The sequence below is a fragment of the Nicotiana sylvestris genome, chromosome 1 (genome assembly GCF_000393655.2).
Source record: "Nicotiana sylvestris chromosome 1, ASM39365v2, whole genome shotgun sequence".
Classification (NCBI taxonomy): Eukaryota; Viridiplantae; Streptophyta; class Magnoliopsida; order Solanales; family Solanaceae; genus Nicotiana; species Nicotiana sylvestris.
In genome coordinates this window covers 46,707,671-46,731,910 of record NC_091057.1, presented here as the reverse complement: position 1 = coordinate 46,731,910, position 24,240 = coordinate 46,707,671, and the positions used below count along the sequence as shown (strand labels likewise).

At 38.9% G+C, this 24,240-nt stretch overlaps 1 protein-coding gene across 1 annotated transcript; it reads right to left on the bottom strand.

The window, feature by feature from the left end:
• Positions 1-21,627: 21,627 nt before the first annotated feature.
• On the bottom strand, positions 21,628-22,373 carry LOC104231281 (monothiol glutaredoxin-S10). Its single transcript, XM_009784248.2, has one exon. It carries the CDS (start codon positions 22,141-22,143, stop codon positions 21,835-21,837), a length of 309 nt encoding a protein of 102 aa, XP_009782550.1. The 5' UTR covers positions 22,144-22,373; the 3' UTR covers positions 21,628-21,834.
• Between the last annotated feature and the right edge of the window lie 1,867 nt (positions 22,374-24,240).

Here is a 24,240-nt window from a genome sequence, read left to right as displayed (position 1 = left end):
TGATAGAACATATCAACAGTTACGAGATCGGAAGGATTCTGACTACAAGTCGTGGTGCGAGAAAGAGGCCTAAAGGAGGGAATGCCCTAGCCTATGGGATTCATTCACAAAACAATTGCCTAAATGGCAAGAGGAGTACTAAAGTAGTCGCAAGAGCTGTGAGTTATGAGAATGACAAGTGCATCAGCCAACATTTGAGTATGAATGTTCCAAAGGGGGGGAATGATGTTGCACCCCACATTTTCGTATATGAAAGTACGCCATAAATAAATTGACGTAAGTTCGGGAATGAGATTATTTTGGGATTATAAGTATTATGCTATTCCAAACAAGTGATAAGAATATTTATGAAAGAGAGAGGGTAAGCAAATCGGAGAAAATGAAATTCCTCGAAGTTTGACAATTTGGGATAAAATACGGTTTGAGCTATAATACCCGGTATTTATGGATTAGTACCATAAAAGGTACCATATGGCCATGATAATATGATGGATAAAGTGTATTAAAAAGGAATAGCATTTTAAGAAATTTGAGATAATTCTTAATTATGTGGATAATTGGTTAATTATTGGACTAGTGGAGGAATTAATGGATTGAGTAGGAAAATGGGATGGATAATTGGATAAGTATGGGTCACTCACGTGGCAGTGATCGAGGCCAACCATCTACTACTATTGAGTAGCAAGAGAGGTCGAAGCATCTTTTACCCGAGAAGGTCGGGATCGATTTCTACAGGGAGCTAGAAATTGGAGTTAAGTTTCTATCTAAATAGGAGTTGTGTATTTGTTCCTAATTGCACTTCTGAACATTTTTGTTTTTGATATTAATTCTAATTTTATAATACTACAATGCTAAATTAGACCAAGTAAAGCTAAGATTAAACTATTGCATGTTGTTCAAATAGATAAAAGGCACTAGGGTAGTGACTTTCTCCTAGGTGGTCAATTGATGGATTCTTGAGTCTAAGCTAGATTGTTACATTTGGGGAGTATGATATAACCATTGCACGATTCTACTCACTCTATACCTCTCAGTAGTTCGAGTGATTTTGCCAGAATTAACTTTCTCAAGACCAATTGGATATGCAAATTTGTGCAAGCAATCAAGGTTCAAGTTGGGTATTACTATCTCTAGGTTTAACCCTTTAATTGGGGCTATCAATCTCTTGAATATGCCCCAATTCCTTGCTAGACTAATTTCATGGACTTAGGCTCTCTTTCTCAAGAAGAGCCAAAGTCTACTAGGCATAAACTAGTGTTTACAACCACTAATTCAACATTAAAACCCAAATTAGACCAAATATCAAACACCCATAGACAATCAAGCATCAAAACACAAGACCCATCAATTACCACACTAGGGTTGAGCCACAACCCTAGCTGATGGGTCTAGCTACTCATAATCAGAGAAGAAAACAAATCAATAGATGAAGAAAAACTCATAATAATTAATTGGTAAACAAAACTTGAAGATTCAATGTTGAAATTAAGCTAAAATTACTCCAAATGGCAAAAGAAATGAAGTCACGGGCGCAGCTCTACGTCCAAAACTATCTGATGACCTAAAAATGGGAAAAGAATCTATTTATACTAGGCTGAAAATTCTGGACAAAATACCCCTGCGGGGCTAGAACGGACCACACAAAATGCAGTGCGGCCGTACTAAGGCTCTTGGCTTGACTTTTCTGCTCTCTGAAGTTGGGCTTTGCGGACCGCACGAAATCGAGTGCGGCCACGGTGGCTTTTATTGCAGTCCACATAAAATGGACCGTGGACCACATTGGGCTTCATCCTCCAAAATGTCACCTCTCTGAACCTTGGCTCTACGGACCGCAGAAAATCGAGTGCGGCCACAGTGGAATTAATGCGGACCGCACAAAGTCCTTTGCGACCGCATTGCCTGGCTGACTGAGAAGCATAGCCTCTAAACTTCATCTTTGCGGACCGCACAGAATGGTGTGCGGCTGCACTGGCTCTGTTTGACTGAGCTTGATCTAGTCTTGGTACTTGTCCAAGTTTCACTCCTTTTTGACTTGGTTTTTGACACTTTGTCACCTTGTTGACCAAACCTGCAATCAAGCACAACTTCTGAGCCTTTGGGACTATTTTGTACACATTTATAATCAAAACTTAAGTAAGAAAGAGTATAAAATGCAACATAATCCCTAGATATCAACTCCCCCAAACTTAAGCTTTTGCTTGTCCTCAAGTAAACAAAATAAGACCCACCCCTTAAGAGAAAATCCAAGAAAATTCAGTTGTCCTAAAGTGACCTCACCTAGCATCAATTGGGACTAACAATTGCCCTCAATACAAATGAATCATTAACACCATTCACTCTTTTAAACACTATGGATTTAGTGCAACGTAAGAGCATCAAGAGTTGACTCAACACCTCAACGAAACTCTTTCTATTACTTTGGTCATTGTGGAACCCAAACTGACACATTCTCAACTCTCCCTAAGCAAACCTCACCTTTGAGATAGTGGCACTTAGAACGAGGTTAATGAAAATACACTCATCTCTCTCAAGGAAAAATCACAAGTCCGGCTTTAAGTACCATATGCTTGCCCCTTATGTGAGTCACCACTAATGTAAGCTTCATTCAACTAGAGATCATATAGCACTTTTGTGGCGACATAGTGAAGGCTTTTGGTTTAGGGTAGGAAATGTTTGGTCTAAGTAGGTTCCATCTTCCCTTAAGCACTTCTTTTGTTTCATTTTGACTTTTTGAGTCATTTCACTTCTTTCTAAAGGGTTAGAGAGACACACTTTCACTCTTTCTTGTTCATTTCAAATATTTTCTCCTTTCTCAACTTTTTACACCTTTCATTCTTGCTTTTCTTGAATCCTTTTATTCATTTCTACCTTGAACATTCTTTTTGTCTTTTTGATTTTCTTTCTTTTTCATTGCCTTTACTTTTCTTCATTTTGTGCCTTTTTACCACTTTGTTGCAATCCTCGTCTCCCCCCCCCAATTTATACTTTTGCCATGTGCTAAGGAAAGACCGGGTGCCAAGAGAGGGTATCTTTTAGAACGGGTAAAGGCTTGTATCAAGGTTCTTGAAGGAAAAAGGTTTAAGGCTCAAAAGGGTTGACTAGGGATTTTATCATTGCTAGGCTATGGAAGTGTTCAAGCTATCATTTGGATAAAGGAGAGCCTATAATCATGTTTCAAGTCAAATTACACTTAGGATTCTGCCTCGACAAATATTCAGGGCAAGTTCTAGACCAATGGCTCGGGACTTGGACTTGCAATGCAATTTCTCACCACAGAAACTATGGGATTGCTAAAGACATAGAGTCGGGGGCCCACAACAACCTTAGATAAGATTTGAGCACACAATGGTCCCAAAAAATCCCTTGATGATTATCGACCAACACAAGAGTCTCAAGGTCACAACTTTCATCATCCTATACACAACGATTTATTTTTGGCCATAGGATTAAAGGCATTGTGTTAGGCCCAAGTGAAGCGTTGCTTGAGGCACCCTTACCACTAACTACTAAAAAGCAAAAAAAAAAAATAGACTCAAACCCTTAAGAATGTAGTCATACCATCCATCATCGGGAAGAGCCACCCGGTTCACACAAATTCCACCTTTGGAAAGAACCGTAGCATTAAGAAAACCAAAGGCTTATTGCAAAGATCCAAAACAAGAAGCTACGAACATGAATAAAAAGCTAAGAAAAAAAAATGCAGAAAGTAAAATGAATATATACAAGAGGGGATTTAATCAAATATACAATAAGGGAGATGAATATATACAATGGAACATACTTTTATATACAGACCCAAGGTAAAAAAGTGCGAAAAATGAAATGAAATGCTGAAATTATATACATACCAAAGATGAAAAAAAAAGAAATACTAAAATCTGTCATATATATACAGTCATCCAAATCAAAGTAGGGCTTGCCCCCTCAAATGAAAGCTGACATTGTCCTCAATGCCAACTAAGAAAAATAAGCACCAAAAATAGAGGAAAGAGGATACAAAAATCTCCCTGTGGGCCGTCCGTCAGCATGGGATCCTGAGTGATCCCTGGGTCCTCTGTATGCTCGGGAACCTGAGACTGGCTCCCTGTGATCTGTGGCTCTGCTACTGTGACCTTGGCCTGGACTAGCTCCTAGGCTACATCCTGAGGGTGACTAGAAGAAGTCTCTGGTGGGCCTGCCAATTGGATAACTGCATCATCTAACTGGAGGATCACCCTCTTCCTCTTAGGAGGCCTCTCAGACTGCTCTGGCTGGGGATGGGCTGCTGGCATAGGGTCATGTAGTAACAAATCTAAAGGCAGGTGATCTGCCTTCAACTTGTCAACCTCAACCCGTAACTCCTTCACGGACTCTTTGGAAGCCCGAGTCTTCCTCATCTTCTTACCTCCCTAGCAAGCTCCTTGAGAGCCTTCCCATGAGAATCTACAGCATCTGTGAGCACTTTCTAGTTCTCTAGGATCTTCTTCTAGTTATCCAGAAGATTCTTGAGAGTGTCCTCAATAGACTGTGGGACCTGTGGAGGAGGAGGAGCTGACTGAGCTGCCATGGTAGTAGATAATACAGATAGCTTAGAAGTAGCTGGCTGCATCCAGTTGTTGATGTTGGTGAGGGCCTGGCTCAGACGATGGACAGTAAATGGATAGGCAGTGGTGGATGGTATCTCAGGATCTGTGGAGGTGGATGGATGTGGGGCCATATCTACTATAGTGGGAGGAGGCTGTGGAGTAGTCACTACTGTTACTGGCTCTTCAGATTGGCCAGTTGAAGTAGTGGATTTCCCTTTGGAGTGCTTACCCTTAGGGTTGTCATCACCCTGTAGGCTATACCATGAGAAGGGTACCTTCGCCTTCACCTTCACATCGTATCTACACTTGTCCACATTGAGATCCTCAAAGTACATTGTCAGAAAGTTGAGGAATGGGTAAGACCTGTCACCCTCACTCACCACCCATGAAATGACCTGGGATATCACATTCTCGATATTGATCGGGTACCCTGCCATGATGGATGCTACAAAGATCGCCCGATGAAGTGGGAGTGAGTTGTCATGGGTGGTAGGGTCTAGTCTGCTGTACATAAATGTCTCCCACCCCTTGGCCTCGAAATTCAATGTCCTCCTCAATATCTTCACCCCCGCAGTCAGCCAATCGGGGGTGGTACCAGGGATTGCAAAGTACTCCGCCAACCACGGACGGGCTTCTTCACCCAATTTCATCTTGTCTAGGTACAGGGACTCATCCTCCTCTCTGAAGGCCAAATAGTCATTGATGGTCTTGCCATCAAACTTCACGTTCAAGTTTTGCACTTTGGTGACTGTGGTACCCTTTTTTATGTGGGCCACATTGGTGTAGAATTCTTTCACCAAGTGCTCATTGACATCATCCACCTGCCCGATAAAGTAGTCCCAACCTGCTTTGTCTCTGAATTGCCTCAACACATTTGAATTGTGAGGCAAAAGATCTCGGGCAATGATTTTTCTCCCAATATCAACCTCTTTTCTGGCCACAACTCTCTGAATTTGTGGTAGGCAATCTCATTGACGAACCGGTCCTCCCATGCCTCCGGGTTCCTAGTCCGCTCTACCCCACCAACTTGGGGCTCACCCCTTCTGCTTCTTCCCCTTCTTATGGTATTGCACCCTCTCCAGATAATGAAGTTGTAGGAGAGTGGAGTACTCATCCCCACTAGCTGCAGCTGAGCCCTCAGACGACCCAGAAGATACATGCACTAAAGCTTGGGCAGTGGGGGAAGGTGGAGGTATACCTCTCAATCTATTTCTCTACGGCCAGTCAGCAATGTACTCTGGCACAGAGTCTGATGATGCCTCCTGGGAGGGCTCGTACTCACTCCCCAACTGATCAATTGCTCTGTCTGCAGCTTTAATGAGTTTCCTTATGTTCCTAATGTTTTGACGAGCTTGTGGGGTCAACCTTATCATCTTTTGTTTTCCACCCCGGGAGGACTCTCCTCTTCCTAGTTGTTTAGCACCCTTGCCTCTTAATTATACCATTGTCTGCAAACAAATCCAGTCATGCTTTGTTAGTCTCAATATACACAATGAAATTCAAAGTTGCAGTAAAAGAAATATGTTGCAGACAGTTTAGTTATTGTAGAGTGCGGACCGCACAAAATGCAGTGCGGCCGCAAAGAGGCCATTGCGGACCACACAAAATCCATTGCGGTCCGCACAGAGGTGGGGTTTAGACTACCCACTCTCTGAAACTATGCACCACGGACCGCACAAAATGCCATTGTGGTCCGCATTGAGGCACCGCGGACCGCACAAAATGCAATGCGGCCGCGATCCTCCATTGTTTAGCTTGCAGGACTTTGACATTGCGGTCCGCACAAAATACCATTGCGGATCGCACAGGGGCACCGCGGACCGCACAAATTTCACCACGGTCCGCACTGAGTACCAAATAGCAGCACCAACCTAGGGTTTAAGTGTTGATCAATTTTAGTCCAATTTTACACCTATTAATGAGTCCCTAAGTGTTGGTTCAGTCATTTAACTAACTACTCCTAATTAATACCGTATTTTAACTATACTAAGCTACAGAATCAAAGGAAAAATGGGAAGGAAGGAGGAGAAGTAAGAACACAAAAATTTAATAAAAATAATAAAATTAAACAATTGAAAAGAGATTAAAGTACCAGAAGTAAGATGCTGAGATGATGATTAAGCCTTAGTGGTTGATTACGTGCAATAGAAAGATGAACAATGATTGTTTAATCTCTGAGAGTAAAGGGTTCTAAAAGTTCAAAATCAGGGCCTCAGGTCCTATTTATAGAAAAAGGACCTGGGGCCCAGTTTACGTACCCACTATGGACCGCACAAAATGGCACCGCGGTCCGCGGTGCTCAAAACCATATAACTAAGACAAGACAACCACTGCGGTCCGCACAAAATGCAATGCGGCCGCAGTGGACCACCGCGGACAGCACAAAATGCAATGCGGCTGCGGTGGTAAACTTTAGAGAACCTCCACTTTGTCAATTCATCAGTGCGATCTGCATTGATTTCTTGCCCCCGCACTGAGGTCTTTGCGTCCGCACAAAATGGTAGTGCGGTCTGTATTGACAATCTTCAGAGAGTAGTCATTTTCCAACATTTTCCTGCACTACATCAGCACAATCCTAGAACATCTCACAACCAGTCTGTCCAAAAATAAATCCTACACTACAATGAAAATCAAAGAAAAACAAGAAGATAAACACATGGGTTGCCTCCCAAGAAGCACCTGATTTAATGTCTCGGCACGACGCAGGTTACCATCAAATCATTTGAGATGAAGAAGTGCCACCACATGGCTGTCATCAATTTTTCCCAAGTAGTGCTTGACCCTAATGCCCATTTACTCTGAAAACTTCCCCATTTTTATTCTTCAAATCAAGTGCACCAAACGGGGTCACAAACACCACTTCAAAAGGTCCACTCCATTTTGACTTAAACTTTCCCGAAAACAGACGTAACCAAGAGTTGAACAAGAGAACCAAATCACCCACTTTGAACTCCTTGCCACGAGCATATTTATCATGAAGGTACTTCATCTTGTCCTTGTACAAGGAAGAACTGGAGTAGGCATGAAATTGGAATTCATCAAGTTCATTAAGCTGCTCCACACGAAGATTTGCTGCCACATCCCATTCAAGATTTAGCTTTCTCAAAGCCCACATAGCCTTGTGCTCTAACTCAACCGGTAGATGACAAGCTTTCCCAAAAACCAACCAATATGGAGACATACCAATCAGAGTCTTGTAAGCAGTTCTATAAGCCCATAAAGCATCATCCAACTTCTTTGACCAATCGATCCTATTTGCATTGACCGTCTTTGACAATATGCTCTTGATTTTCCTGTTTGAGACTTCAACTTGGCCACTCGCTTGAGGATGATAGGGAGTAGAAACCTTGTGGTTGACACCATACTTTGCAAGCATAGTGTCAAAAGCTCTATTGCAAAAATGAGACCCCCCATCACTTATGATTGCACGAGGAGTGCCAAACCTTGTAAAAATGCTCTTTTTGAGAAATGCAACGATACTCCGGGCCTCATTGTTGGGCAAAGCCATGGATTCAACCCACTTTGAAACATAGTCAACCGCCACACGAATGTATGTGTTCCCACACGAGCTAACAAACAGGCCCATAAAATCAATGCCCCATACATCAAAAATATCAACCTCAAGAATGGTATTGAGAGGCATCTCATCTTTCTTCGAAATTCCACTCGCTCTTTGACATTCGTCACACCTCTTCACAAGTTCACATGCATCCTTGTACAAAGTTGGCCAATAAAACCCACAACTAAGAACTTTGGAAGCCGTCCTCGCCCCGCCATGATGGCCACCATAGGGAGAGGAATGACAAGCCTCCAAGATACTCAATTGCTCTTCCTACGGGACACACCTTCAGAACACACCATCCTTGCAAATCTTGAACAAGTATGGCTCATCCCAATAGAAATCCAAACTATACCATTTGAGCTTCTTCCTTTGGTTAGAGGAGAGCTCACACAGGATTATACCAGTCACAAGGAAATTAGCAACGTCCGCAAAACATGATATCCCATTCACCGACACCGAAAGGAGTTGTTCGTCGGAAAATGAATCATTGATCTCTAGGCCATCACGAGGCCTCCCCTCCTCTCCCAAGCGGGACAAGTGGTCCGCCACTTGGTCTTCACTACCCTTCCGGTCCACAATCTCCAAATCAAACTCTTGAAGTAACAAGACCCATCGCATCAGTCTAGCTTTGGAATCCTTCTTCGTCATCAAGTACCAGAGTGCGGCATGGTCTGTATGAATTATGACCTTGGCACCCATGAGATACGGCCGAAATTTCTCCATTGCGAACACAATAGCCAAAAGTTCTTTCTCGGTCACCGTGTAGTTCACTTGAGCATCATTTATTCTCTTGCTTGCATAGTATACCGGATGAAACATTTTGTTCATTCTTTGACCCAAAACCGCCCCAACCGCAACATCGCTCGCATCACACATGAGCTCAAATGGCAAGCTCCAATTAGGTGCGGTAATGATAGGAGTGGTGGTCAACTTATGCTTGAGAAGTTCAAAGGCTTGCATACATTTTTCATCAAACATGAACTTGACATCTTTTTCCAATAACTTGCATAAGGGGTTCACTACCTTCGAAAAGTCTTTGATAAATCTCCGGTAGAACCCTGCATGCCCAAGAAAACTTCTAACTCCCTTGACAGAGGTAGGGGGAGGGAGCCTTGAAATTACATCAATTTTTGCTTTGTCTACCTCAATACCATTCTTTGAAATTTTATTCCCAAGAACTATGCCCTCTTCCACCATGAAATGACATTTCTCCCAATTAAAAACAAGATTGGTTTCTTCACAACGGGCCCAAACTCTATCAAGATTCTTCAAGCACTCATCAAATGAATCACCAAGAACACTAAAGTCATCCATGAACACTTCCAAAATGTCTTCCACCATATCGGTAAAAATGGCCACCATACATCGCTGAAATGTAGTCGGTGCATTACACAACCCAAAAGGCATCCAAGAAAAGGAAAAGGTGCCATATGGACAAGTGAATGTGGTCTTCTCCTGATCTTCCAGAGCAATCAAGATTTGGTTGTACCAAGAATTCCCATCCAAGAAACAGTAGAAGGCACGCCCAGCAAGTCGGTCTAACATCTGATCAAGAAAAGGAAATGGAAAGTGATCCTTACGGGTCACTTTATTCAACTTGCGGTAGTCCATGCATACCCTCCAACCGGTGACGGTTCTGGTAGGAATCAACTCATTTTGTGAATTTGCAACCACGGTCATGCCACCCTTCTTCGGTACACATTACACCGGCGAAGTCCAAGAGCTATCAGAGATGCAGTACACAACTCCGACATCCAACCACTTGATTACCTCTTTTTTTACAACTTTTTGCATTGCTTCGTTCAACCTCCTTTGATGTTCCAAGGAGGGATTTGCATCATCTTCCAGAATAATCTTATGCATACAGAATGCGGGGCTAATCCCTCGAATATCAGCTAAAGTCCATCCAATTGCCTTTTTCCGCTTTTGAAGCACCGCCAATGTAGCATCAACCTGCATGTTAGTAAGACAAGAGGAAAGAATAACTGGAAAAGTAGAACTAGGACCTGAGAACTCATACCTGATGTGTGGAGGCAACGGTTTCAACTCCAACACTGGAGGCTCCTCAATTGAAGGTTTTGTTGATGGAGTCTTCCTATTCTCAAGATCCAAAGATAGTTTTCTTGGCTCATAAGAGTAAGAGCCCATCCCATATAAAGCATTCACACACTCCACTCGGCCCTCATCATCATTGACATCAAGATTTAACAATACGGCCTCCAAAGGGTCCTCCACATTGATCATTGCACTGGTATCATCAACTATCACTGCCGTGAAAAGGTCCACAAAAGAGCACACCTCGGAACTATTGGGCTGCTTCATTGACTTGCACACATGAAAGACCACTTTTTCATCACCCACCCGAAAAGTGAGTTCCCCTGCTTCTACATCAACTAAGTCCTTCCTAGTAGCAAGGAAATGTCTCCCCAATATGATAGGGACTTCATAATCCACCTCACAATCCAAGATCACAAAATCAGCTGTCAAGATAAATTTGTCCACCCGGACAAACACATCATCAATAATACCCAATGGTCCCTTCATCGTTCTATCTGCCATTTGCAATCTCATGGAAGTCGGCCTCGGTTGCCCAATACCTAAAGTCTTGAAAACTGAGTAGGGCATCAAATTGATACCTGCCCCTAAATCACATAGAGCTTTAGCAAAGTCGTCACTCCCAATGGTGCAAGGAATGGTGAAAGCACCGGGATCTTCAAGCTTGGGGGCCATTGAATGCACTATTGCACTAACTTGGTGGGTCATCTTTATAGTTTCACAATCCATAGATCGCTTCTTTGTCACCAAGTTTTTCATGAACTTAGCATATCCCGGCATTTGTTCCAGAGCCTCCACCAAAGGCACATTAATGGATAAGCTCTTCATCATGTCAATGAACTTTTTAAACTGATTCTCATTTTTCTGCTTCGCGAGCCTTTGAGGGTAAGATGGGGGTGGCCTTGGCAAAGGAGCCTTGACTTTAGGCATAACCGTCTCCGGCATGTCTATTACGTGTTCCCTAGATGGGTTCACGTCATTTTGAGTTTCCACCTCAGCATCTTGAATATCAATCCTCACTTCTTCATTCACATTCTCATCAATCACATTTTCAACTACCAAAGGAGCTTCATCTTCTTGCAACTCAACATCATCACTCAAAATTTGCTTTTGTTTGGAGGCATTCACATCACCGCCTCGTACACTCCTTGTAGTTACCGCCATAACATGATTGTTCCCATCCTTCGGGTTTACTACCGTATCACTTGGTAGAGCACCCTTAGGGCGAGTATTCAAGGACCGAGAGGTTTGGCCTAACTGAACCTCCAAATTTCTAATGGAAGTGTTGTGGGAAGACAACTGAGCATCGAAATCCGCACTCTTTTTCATCATCTGTTCGAACATCATTTCAATTCTCCCCATGTCATTATTAGATGAACTAGGGCCTTGGGATAGAAATGGGGGCGGATTGTTCGGTTGTTGGTACATTGGGGGCCTTTGACAGCCTTGCCCCCGATTTCCTTGGTTTCCATTATTCCACCCACCTTGATTGTTGTTACCACCCCAGTTGTTGTTGTTCCCATTCCAATTGCCCTGATTGTTTTGATTGTTGTTCTGATTCCCCTAGTTGGAGTTTTGGTTGTTGTTCCCCCAATTACCATTTCCTTGTTGTTGTTGATTGTCCCAATTGCCTTGGGGTCTCCATTATTGTTGGTTGGAAGGATTGCTCCTTTGGCCTTGATAATTATTCACGTATTTCACCTCTTCATTCTATCCATCATAACCATCATCTTGAAATCCACCATAATCATTGTCAAATTGCTCCAAATTCCCTTGATTATGTTGACCTCTTTGTCTTCTTTTGTTTACTAGCATGTTGATACCCTCCATAGCATTCACTTGGCGAGGATTTTAAACTTGTTGCAATTGTGCCTTTGCTAGTTGGTTCATAGTAGTTGTCAACTCGGCTATAGCCTGCCCATGATCATGTAACTCCTTGTGCAAATGAGTGACCGTGGGGTCACCCTGGGGCACATTGGCTCTACTTTTCCAAGCGGAAGATGTATCGGCCATCTCGTCAAGAATTTCACATGCCTCATCATAAGACAGCTTCATAAAGATGCCCCCAAAGAGTTGGTTCACTATGCACTGGTGTGTTGTATTAATGCCTCGGTAGAATGTCTGTTGGATCATCGCCTCAGTCATATCATTATTGGGGCATTCCTTCACCATTGTTCTATAACGCTCCCAAATCTCATGCAAAGGTTCGGTGGGTTCCTGCTTAAAAGCCAAGATATCATCTCTCAATGCTGCCATATGCCCCGGTAAGAAAATTTTGCAATGAACTTGTCTGCCAACTCATCCCAAGTAGTGATGGAATGGTTGGAAATTCGCTCGAGCCAATCCAATGCCTTCCCTCTAAGTGAGAATGGAAAAAGACTCAACCGAATTGCATCCTCGGACACATTAGTTTGCTTGCTCCTCCAACAGGTATCCACGAACCCTTTGAGATGTTTGTAAGCATTTTTATTGGCAGCGCCTATGAAATACCCACGTTGCTCCAGCAATTTCAGTATCACATTGGTAATTTGAAAATTGCCCGCCCGGATCTGGGGCGGGACAATTGCACTTGCATAGCCTTGGTTTGGAAGCACTCGAGGAGCCACTCTTAGAGGTAGCGGGGGAGGGTCTGGAATATTATCATTGGCCTGATGGACTCTCCTTTGTCCTAGAGGCACAATAAGGTCCTCATCTTCAACATTGTCATCTACTTCCTCCCCCGACGGAAGATCTCCAAGAGGTGCGCTGTTTAAGTTTGCTGCCATTTAGTACCTGAAGTTGTGACACACACAAATTAGTAACAAAGAAGGAAAGAAAAACAATACACAAAATTATTTATATAGATAGCCAAAACCGTTAGCTTCCCGGCAACGGCGCCAAAAAGTGATCGAGGCCAACCCTGTACTACTATTGAGTAACAAGAGAGGCCGAAACAGCTTTTACCCGAGAAGGTCGGGATCGATTTTCATAGGGATCTAGAAATTGGAGTTGAGTTTCTATCTAAAGAGGAGTTGTGTATTTGTTCCTAATTGCACTTCTGAACATTTTTGGTTTTGATATTAATTCTAATTTTATAATACTACAATGCTAAAGTAGACCAAGTAAAGCTAAGATTAAACTATTGCAAGTTGTTCAAATAGATAAAAGGCACTAGGGTAGTAACTTTCTCCTAGGTGGTCAATTGACGGATTCTTGAGTCTAAAGCTAGATTGTCACATTTGGGGAGTATTATATAACCATTGCACGATTTTACTCACTCTATACCTCTCGGTAGTTCAAGTGATTTTGCCCGAATTGACTTTCTCAAGACCAATTAGATATGCAAATTTGTGCAAGCAATCAAGGTTCAAGTCGGGTATTACTATATCTAGACTTAACCCTTTAATTGGGGCTATCAATCTCTTGAATACGCCCCAATTCCTTGTTGGACTAATTTCATGGACTTAGGCTCTCTTTCTCAAGAAGAGCCAAAGTCTACTAGGCATAAACTAGGGTTTGCAACCACTAATTCAACATTAAAACCCTAAATTAACCCAAATATCAAACACCCATAGACAATCAAGTATCAAAACACAAGACCCATCAATTACTCATACTAGGGTTGAGCCACAATCCTAGATGATGGGTCTAGTTACTCATAATTAGAGAAGAAAACAAAGCAATAGATGAAGAAAAGCTCATAATAATTAATTGCTAAACAAAACTTGAAGATTCAATGTTGAAATTAATCTAAAATTACTCAAAATGACAAAAGAAATGAAGTCATGACGTCCAAAACTATCTGATGACCTAAAAATGGGAAAAGAATATATTTATACTAGGCTAAAAATTCTGGTCAAAAATACCCCTGCGGGGCTAGTGCGGACCGCACAAAATGCAGTGCAGCCGCACTAGGGCTCTTAACTTGACTTTTCTGCTCTCTAAAGTTGGGCTTTACAGACCGCACGAAATCGAGTGCGGCCGCGGTGGCTTCTATTGCAGTCCGCATAAAATGGACCGCGAACTGCATTGGGCATCATCCTCCAAAATATCACCTCTCTGAACCTTGGCTCTGCAGACCGCACGAAATCGAGTGCGGCCGCAGTGAAAATAATGCGGACCGCACAAAGTCCTTTGCGGTCGCATTGCCTGGCTATCTGAGAAGCATAGTCTCTGAACTTCATCTTTGCGAACCGCACAGAATGGTGTGCGGCCGCACTGACCCTGTTTGACTGATCTTGATCTTGTCTTGGTACTTGTGCAAGTTTCACTCTTTTTTGAGCTGGGTTTTGACACTTCGTCATCTTGTTGACCAAACCTGCAATCAAGCATAACTTGTGAGCCTTTGGGACTATTTTGTACACATTTTTAATCAAAACTTAAGCAAGAAGGAGTGTAAAATACAACATAGTCCCTAGATATCAGGCAACACCCCTTAAACCCAAAAATGACTCATTAAGCTATTATATTATGTGTCAAGTTGTACAAATAAGTCACTAGACTAAGTGACAATTCATTTTACACGCAAGGAATTCTTGACCTCTTTAGTAGAAAAGCATAAGACTTTCCAAAATCAAGATAATTAGCATCCTTACCATTTGCCATTCTCACAATCAGAAACATTAAATCATGAATTGATAAGAAGCCATGGAGCGTTAGCCATTCTTAAGGCTTTCTACAAAAACGTAAATTTTTGCAAATAGAAGAAATCCAACGAGAACTGTTAGCAACATACAATTTTGCGGTTTTTAAAGGAGTACGGTGCAACCATTTCAAAAAATATCATATGGATTTTTCCCTACTCCAGGTATATTAAGGCTATCCTTTCTTCTTTTGGCATGATCTATACGACAAACGAAACGAGCAAATGCACAATTTCCATAAATGAATTTATTCATAGAAATACTAGGGGTGTCTATATTCTTGATTCCCCATGTGAATTATTATTATATCTTCTATTCATGGGTCTCAGAAAAATACGTATTTCATAAAGTTTATCCGAAAGACATATTGATTTTTATGGCATTCGTAGAAAATCTTATTAATGTATTTCTTATGCATTTCATGCATTTATACATGTGTATTCACCCATGACCAGATGGAGTTATATACACGTATATGTATGTATATATGGGATATGAGAAAAGGTTACAGCGTTATATATGCACCACCACCTGATCAGCTGGTATATGTTGATCATTTTGCCCACACTGACCGAGATGATATGATGGGATGCCCTCAGAGGCTTGATAATATTATGAACACATGTACTTATGCACGACATGATATTCATACACATATGCATGACACTATAAGTTTTCATGATTTATAGAATTGTCCAGACTTACAGGTTGAGTCATGTAGTCTATATTTCTTCCATGTTTTTATGTACTTATTTATGTGCCTTAGATACTCAGTACATTATTCGTGCTGACATCCCTTTTGCCTGGGGACGCTGCGTTTCATGCCCACAGTTAGATAGGTCGAGAGTCCTTCAAGTAGGCTATCAGCTCAGTGGAAGATGTAGGTGTGCTCCATTTGCTCCGGAGTTGCTTATTTGGTCAGTATAATTAGTACATGCATTGATTGGTATGGCGGGGCTCTCTCCCGACCTTTATAATATTATGTATTCTTAGAGGCTTGTAGACAGATGTCATGTATACGGATTCTTGTATGGCCTTGTCGGTCTATGTTTTGAGTATATAAAGGATCCTGTCGGTCTTATTGGCCCGTATGTCATATGTATAAGTTTGGATTACATGTTGGGTCATCCAATATGGAGTATTTTCCCATGTTTTATTCTACTTATCTCACGATAGCCTCTCTAGCTCATTTACATATGATAGTATGATACGAAAGATACATTATGTAGATACTCGGTTGAGTAAGGTATCGGGTGCCCGTTGTGGCTCATCGGTGTGGGTCGTGACACCACTGCCATCAAAGGAAGGGGATACCAGGTGAGCACCTGGACTGTCCGAGGGATGTATGTAGAAAGGATGAGAGGGGAGGTATAGTAAAATCATCAAAACCATCAGCTGTAGTTGATGAACTCACTTCAGAACTACCCATTTCTAAACCCTAGTTAGGTCAATTTTGTACAGAAAAACATATAATTGGCATCTACCAATACTTCAACCCAAAATTGAGTAATGAAAAGATATTATCGTCCTTCTTTGCAACCTAAAGAAGAAAGGCCTTCAATTTAACACATAAAATCTTCCACGACCTTTGATACCACCGGTAGAGCCAGAAATGAATATACTCCGTAGAATCGAGCCACAAATTTACCAGAGAAATAGCTCACAATCTCTGAAACCCTCTAACATTCATCAAATATGACCATAACGATCAAAATCAAAGAAAAATCCAGAAAATTTTCCGGTAACAAGAACTTCGATAAGAAAAGAACTTGAGAAACAAACACCGTCAGTGGATATGTGGAGCCATAATCGGTCGATAATAGGCTCTGATACCATATTAATTCATTGATCCTCAATGTAATCTGAGGATTTGATTTAGAATTAAAACCCTAATAATGAGAGGAGAAAGAGAAATGAGAGGAGCGAAATATCTGATGAGAGAAAATGAATTTGTTATTTGTTATTTTGTCTAGAATCTTCTGTTGTTAGTGGTGTATATACAAAATGAATGACTAAATGAAAAATGGGTCGGGTATATAGAAAGGTCCAAACTAAGTACAAAACTATGAGGCCCAATAGGTGATCCTTTTAGCTACTGTTAAGTGGCCTAGTATTGTCAACAATAACTACGTACTATCATGCTTACAAATTCAGTAATTTTCTATATATGAGAGTTTTCTTTTTTCTCTTTTCTTAATACTAATCTTGTAAAAAGAGAGAAAAATTATTGGGGCATGCCAACTGTTCTAAAGGATTATTACGAAAAGTATGGGAATCTGACAAATATTAAGACCTCTACACTATGCTCAAAAATCAAAATTATGTCACTGTTAGAATTGCATGCCGCGAAAATACTCAAAGAATATATCGATTGCTGTAGAACACTCTCTCTCACACATACATAGAGACATGACAGATAATATCAGAGGTAGAGTCAGAATATATTTTAACTTTATGAGTTAGATTTAAAACGACGATCTCATATCCTTATAAGTGGATTCTAAATTATATATATATATATATATATATATATATATATATATATATATATATATAATGAAGATTATATTAAAATATATTATTTAAGTAAAACCTACTAGGTTTGAGAAGATCCATATTTGGGCTTCTACCTTCGCGCCCGCACAATATATGTGATAGGTTTTGTAGTGTTTTAGTTCTTTCTGTTATTTTCCATCCGGGGATTCTGATGAGAAGAATAAATTAACTACAAAGTCACTGTTGAAAAGCTAATTAAAAAGATGCTCTGGAATGCAAGTGTTTTGACAAACTTCAAAATCTACCTAACGTGGTAGATAAACTACTCTTATATATATATATATATATGGTAGTTATTCGAAAAGGAAGCTAAGGTGTTTCTGGTTGAAATTGAGTTTGGTAAATATGTCCTTAATTTTGAGTTATCTTTGATCTTCACCCTACTTTATTCCCCAACATCTTTCCATATTTTATGATAAGCGTTTATCATCACCTTTCTTCCTTTTTCAAAACTGTTGTTGAAAAATCAAAATTTACAACGTGTTACTATTTTGAGAATACGTAGCCATACAGTGCAATACCACAATCCCGAGATATTTCCTAGTAGTTACAATCATTGGAATGTTTTGCTTTTACCTTAAGAAACTTCTAACAAAACAATAAAAATTATAGATCTAGAGAAGGACTTCACAATGTCACTGCAGTTTAAGCAGAGGCGGGTCTAGAATGTCAAACTTATGACTTCGAGATTTTAATCGTTTTAAGTTATTGGGTTTTAAATTTATAATTAATACATATTTAATAGATTTTTAAGACAAATACATGGTTCGAACCAAAGTTATTGGGTTCGGCCGAACCCACTCCCGGCACTCCGCCCCTGAGATTGAGGTACATATATCCATACGATCACCATGTATTAAAAAACAATGCCGGATTAAACCATGAATTTAACGGCTTGGTAGAATCTAATGTTTTGATATGGAAAATTTTATGCGAAACACATTATAAATAGAGTTAGATATATATTTTCAAACTTACTCTCTCAACTCAAAATTCACCATGTCGAAATTTTGGATGTGCTAGTGTATACAAGAGCTAATTGAAGTTCTCCCGCTTCCGATTTTCTTTCAATTCTATTTTAAGATCATAATTGATTGGCTTTACAAAGATTTAAGCTTTTAATTAGTTTCACAAACTGATTATGATATTATTCTAAAACCGGAGAGGTAAAATATAAAAAATAGTTTGGAATATTAGAAGAAAAACAAAATATAATATGCTAGCTGATCAACAAATTACTGAGAATGTAATCTTTGATATGATTTGTTTCCTCAGCTTGAAAGAATAAAAGAACAATTAATGTTTCAAAGAACATTCATTGCACACACAGAGTAACACGAACCTCAAATTCTGGTATGTGCCTTTGCTATATATCCTACATGTGCTGCCGCCGAAATCCTATCTTCCATAGATTCTTATAATTAAAGTTAATAAATTCCTTTTTCCACTAGAACCACGTTCGCACAGTTGAGTTGGGTTAAACATACTCAAAAATACTTTCAACATGATTAGATTTTATTCAATTTTAACCAAAAGGCCTCACATTACTATTAAAAATATTCAATACTTAATAAGTAATTTCTTTTTCTCTTCCATATATCTTTAGCTAAGTCTGCATTGATTTCAAAGATTCGGGACTTTCGAGACAACTTCCTTTCATGTGATTTTAGGCCTACCTCGTCCCTTTTTAATACCTTTCCCCACTATACTTTCACACCTATAGACCAGTGCATCTGTAGGTCGATGCAGGACATGACCAAACTATCTCAAGCTTCTCTCATTTTATCGTCAATATGTGCTACTTGCACCTTCTAGAGAATGTGGTCATTTTTTATTTTACCTAATCTTGTGTGACTGTTCGTTCATCTTACTATTTGTATTTCTATAATACTTATTTTTTTTGGATATGTTTAACTTTAGCAGTCCCATATTCACTATCATACAACATAGTCGATCTGACCGTTGTTCTATAGAGCTTACTTTTCATCTTGGTGGGCATCTTTCTATCACATATCATCCCAATAGCGTTTCTCCAATTGAACCATCCAGTTTTAATCCTATGAGTAATATCTTTATCTATTATTTCATTCTCTTAAAACAACGTGCCTAACTATCTAAATTGCTTGGCACCGCATTTACATCAACTTCATTCTTCTCATGCTGACTAAACGTGCAATGCATGTACTTAATCTCACTTTACTTGCCTTAAAACCCTTACTCTTAAGGTGTTTCTTTATAGCTCAAGCTTTCAGTTGACACCTTGCTAGCTTGGTCAATTAGCACAATATCATTAACAAATAACATACACCATAGGGCCTCATCTTGTATTTTGTTGGTTAGCTCAATGCAGAACCCTGTATAAATCCATTGTGGTGCAGAAATCCTCCATATCTCATATTGTTGTTTTTATGCTAGTGCCAACTCCTTCATACATGTCCTTTAACTATGACATTTATATATTTAATATGAGTTCTTTTCTTCTTGGTATTATCATGACCTTCATGATAACATAATCTCTTAATACTTAGGGTGTGTTTGGTATAACGAAAATATTTTCCGTGGAAAATATTTTCCAAGAAAATGTTTTCTTGAAAAACAAGTAGTAATTTTATTCATTTTCCGGTGTTTGGTACGCAATTAAGGAAAATGACTTCTCAAGAGTATTCATAAATAATTTAGATATAATAAACATGAAGCCATAAACTTTCAAACCAACAACCTTCCGAACCCACAAATTTCATAAATTTTCGAACCGTTAAACTTTCGAAACCGCAGAATTTCGAACCCGTAAACTTTATAATTTCTAAACTCGTAAACTTCCAAACACATAAACCTCGGAACTCATAATTTTGGAACTTGTAAAATTTTGATCCTTTAAACCGATAAATAAAAAATTAAAACTGAAAAATATATTTAAAATTTTTTTTCTTGGAAGGGGGGGGGGAGGATACTTAAAAAATATTTTTTTCTGGGGGGGGGGTTGAGGTGGGTGATGGGTGGTGGGTGGTGCAGAAAAACGAAAAAACAGAAATTTAAAATTGCAAAAAAAAAAAAATGGGTGGGAGTGAGGGTGTGGTGGAGGGATAGTAGGGTGGGTGGTAACGAAAAAACTGAAATTTGAAAAAGAAAAAAAAATTTAGAGAAGAGAGGGGGTGGGGGTGGGTTGGTGAGGGTTGGAAAGGTTGAGAAGGAGTTTTGGAAAATGTTTTCCTTCTCTTGATAAGGAAAACATTTTGGAGGAAAATGAGTTCATACGGAAAATGTTTTCTAAAACATTTAAGCCAATCAAACATGGGAAAATTGGAAAACATTTTCCGAAAAATATTTTCCTTCATACCAAACACACCCTTAGTTTTAAAAATTCAATCCAGTCACTGATTCAGGGTCTAGGAAATCATACTGAAAGATGCCCAATTTGTAAAATTTTATTCTGCACGAGGCAAAGTAGTCTTAGAAATAAGAATAACAAGTAGTATATGTTTGATCTTCATGATCAAAAGATGAATTAATGACAAAAGGCGAGATGACCTGGACATAATATAGTGTCTGTCCAAACAAGCTATCCAAATAAAATTTTCAAAAGGCAGAAAAAAAGAGAGGTTCTAAACATGTTAATGCGGCGACACTGAGAATATAAACTTAAAGTGGCATTTTTTAGTTATCTGCGAGGAATATGTGTATTCACCAGAATGACGTTACAAATTGTTTCATCTCCATACATATTGAAATGTCACTTCATACTTTTGCAAATGAAAAATGCCTCAGAATATCAATATCCAAGAGTTTGTGACACACTCTAGAATCTTCACATTTTTTTTTAGTTTTTCACCCGATGCTTGATATTCATATTGGAGCCTAATTAAATCTAGATTTGCACCAAAAAATCTCACATTGATGGATAAAGCACTCATTAACAAATGCAGTTCAATATCCAGAACTTAAAAATGAGACCGTTAGTTAAGAACGAAGAAGTAACCGCTCCACCACAATCCCTGTCGGTGAATCTTGACGTTATTACTTTGTTTTAATCGTTAGGAAAATCAGTTAATTAACACTAAAGCTATAAGTGGTTAACTTTTTATCTAATCATTTGTACATACCAAAGTAAAGAACTTTTTTGCTATATAGCTTTATATATATATGGTATGACAGTGTGGTTTATATTATCCTTCGTAAAGTAAATCAAGTATTATACTTAATTCATGCATGCAAAGTTTGTTAAAGACTCGAAATTCTTTTTTTATGACCAAAATTTTGAAGAAGAACGTGAGAAAGAGATGATAGCATTTATAAACATTGTTGCATTTCCATTTTAAACAGAAATTACATTCAACATATATTCGGCATTTCCCTAGAAGATCATGGCCTAATATAAAGAGCCATGAAAGCTGGGGAAGATTGACATAAAGTACAAAAGTTAGAACAAAAGAAAAGAAAGAAAAAAGAGTCAATATTAGCAAAGCCTCTTTCATTACTAAAGCCAGAGAGCTCCTGCATCTTTAAGCATCTTTTTGAGTGAACCATTGATATGAAGAGTCATAACAGTGTTGGCTGATCCCACAAATCTACCACCGATAAACACGGCCGGAACGGCTGGGCTACAGCCTAACCTGAGAAGAGATCTCTCCATTTCACGGCCGTTGATATCTTCATCAAGCTCATAAATCATAGGGCTAACACCTTGCTCGTAAAATAACCTCTTTATTGCATGGCACATGCAACATGAACTCTTGCTGAATATCACCACGGCCTTTTGTGATGCCACCTTCACTACACGATCCATATTTAATTTTTTTTATATGAATAACTTGAAATTTTTAGTGTTTGTTTATATTTTGTGATTTTTCTTGAAGTTGGAATTGCTAGATAGTTAGAGAGAGTTGGTAATGAAAATGTCAATGTATAAGGGATGTTTATATAGGGGGGAAATGATGATATGAAGGTGGTGGGATTTGGATATGTGATGAATATAGTTTATTGTATTTGAAGAAAAAGGAGATGGGGAAAAGTGAAAATTCTTTAAGATATTTGGATAGATTCTAGATTCTTGATTATGCCACGGTACAACTATATGCAAAATTCTGTTTCTTTGCTTTGATGGTAGGTTTAGGTTTGCAAGAGCCAAGAACTATATATATGGCCCCCTTTGCCCTAATTGTGAAAATGACACCTATCCCACATTCCCATTTCCTACTATTACGTCATGCTTTTACCTTTTTTTTTTTTTTTTAATTTGCAGTTCGATATCCGTATTGGGATTCGATTAAATTTTGATTGTGCTGGAGAATCTCATATATTATAGGTAAAATACTCCCTAACAAAAACGATTTTATACCATGATTCTAATTTGAGTCCTCTCGTTAAGAATTGAAAGACTACTCCACTACAATCTTTGTTGATCATGCTTTTACTTAGTTATGTGGCAAGAATCAAAAGGCCATTATTTTAGATATATACGTCTGATCCCCATAACGCTGACTTAGTGGTAGAATTTATTCCACCCATATCCTAATTAACTAATCAATAGATGTCTTCTTTTTCTTTTATAATTGTGATGTGTAGGTTAGTTTGTGCGCACCTCAATTAATTCCGTAACTAATTCCGTAAGGTAGTTGATATCTTCCACCAGCACAAATGCAGAGTAAATTATCCACCAAAACTTAGACATAAGAAAATATCACTTATGAAATTTGAATTTGAGATCTCACGGTTCTCAGCTCACTTCATTGATCACATGATCAGATCCTTGAGTGCACCAATATATATATATATATATATATATCCTTTTGTACTTTATAAATATAATATCATGTCAGTTACAGAATAAAATTAAACACTCTATTCGATTTAACTTGTTGCAACAAATTACTTAATTACTCTCCACTGTCTAACATTGTAAGAAATTGCTTAAATTTCTGTTGGATTCTAAGTAACTTAATTATATGAATTTCACTATGATTATATAAATTTAAACTCTTTTTCTTTTCCTCGAAATTGACATTGTCAGAGTAAAGCATACTCTAACACATTATTATTAAATTAACTAAGAGTCAATAGTTAATGAAATTGATCTAGCCGAAGAGGGTTGGTTAGCTTTTTCAGATAACGAAATTTTTAAAATTTAAATAATTAATAAGTGAGTAGAGAAGGTCAAATTACGATATTTGTGCTTAAAGGGTAACCGGGACAAATTTAACTATTCAAATTGTGATTTCTTAACTATTGGGTTGTCCCTATTAGAACACGAGCTTCTTCAACATTATAACAATTAGTCGACTTTTCTAGAAAGATCAAACATGGATGAGCTAGGGGCAGAAGGGGTTAATCCGCACGGAAAAGATTACATTATGTATTAAGATCAAATTTTATTTTTATATATATGCATTATATAACGGATCCCCTTGGCTTAATTCTTTGCATGTTTACTTATTACTTTTTTAATTTCTTAAAAAAAATTTAACTCTATTTTCCTTATGATGAAATGTTGATTGATTTTTGAGATTGCTAGTTATGAGAGTGTATAGGATAGAATGTCAACTGAAGATACGTAATTGAAAAAGAGGGCAAATTAAAGATGATAAGCATCAAAGCAAGGGTATGGATACAGTTACGTGAACATATCACAGGACGTCACAATAAATTCTTTGAGAATTTCTTCTACCATTTTGATAATTGATACAGAGAGGGCATCCTGAACCTGGCTTTTGCTTATTGGTTATGGAAAGAGATATATGCATGTCTCAATTATGGATTCCCAGATAAAGGAAAACATATGGCTTGTCACACTTATAAGTTAATATATGCTTTCAATTCTGTGGTACGTAGCGAATGGGTTCTCTAAAGAGACATTTTAATAGTAAAAGTACTCGTAGATAAGGGC

Excerpts from the sequence above, each read along its gene's own strand:
- LOC104231281 (XM_009784248.2), bottom strand. The coding sequence starts at position 22,143 with ATGGATCGTGTAGTGAAGGTGGCATCACAAAAGGCCGTGGTGATATTC.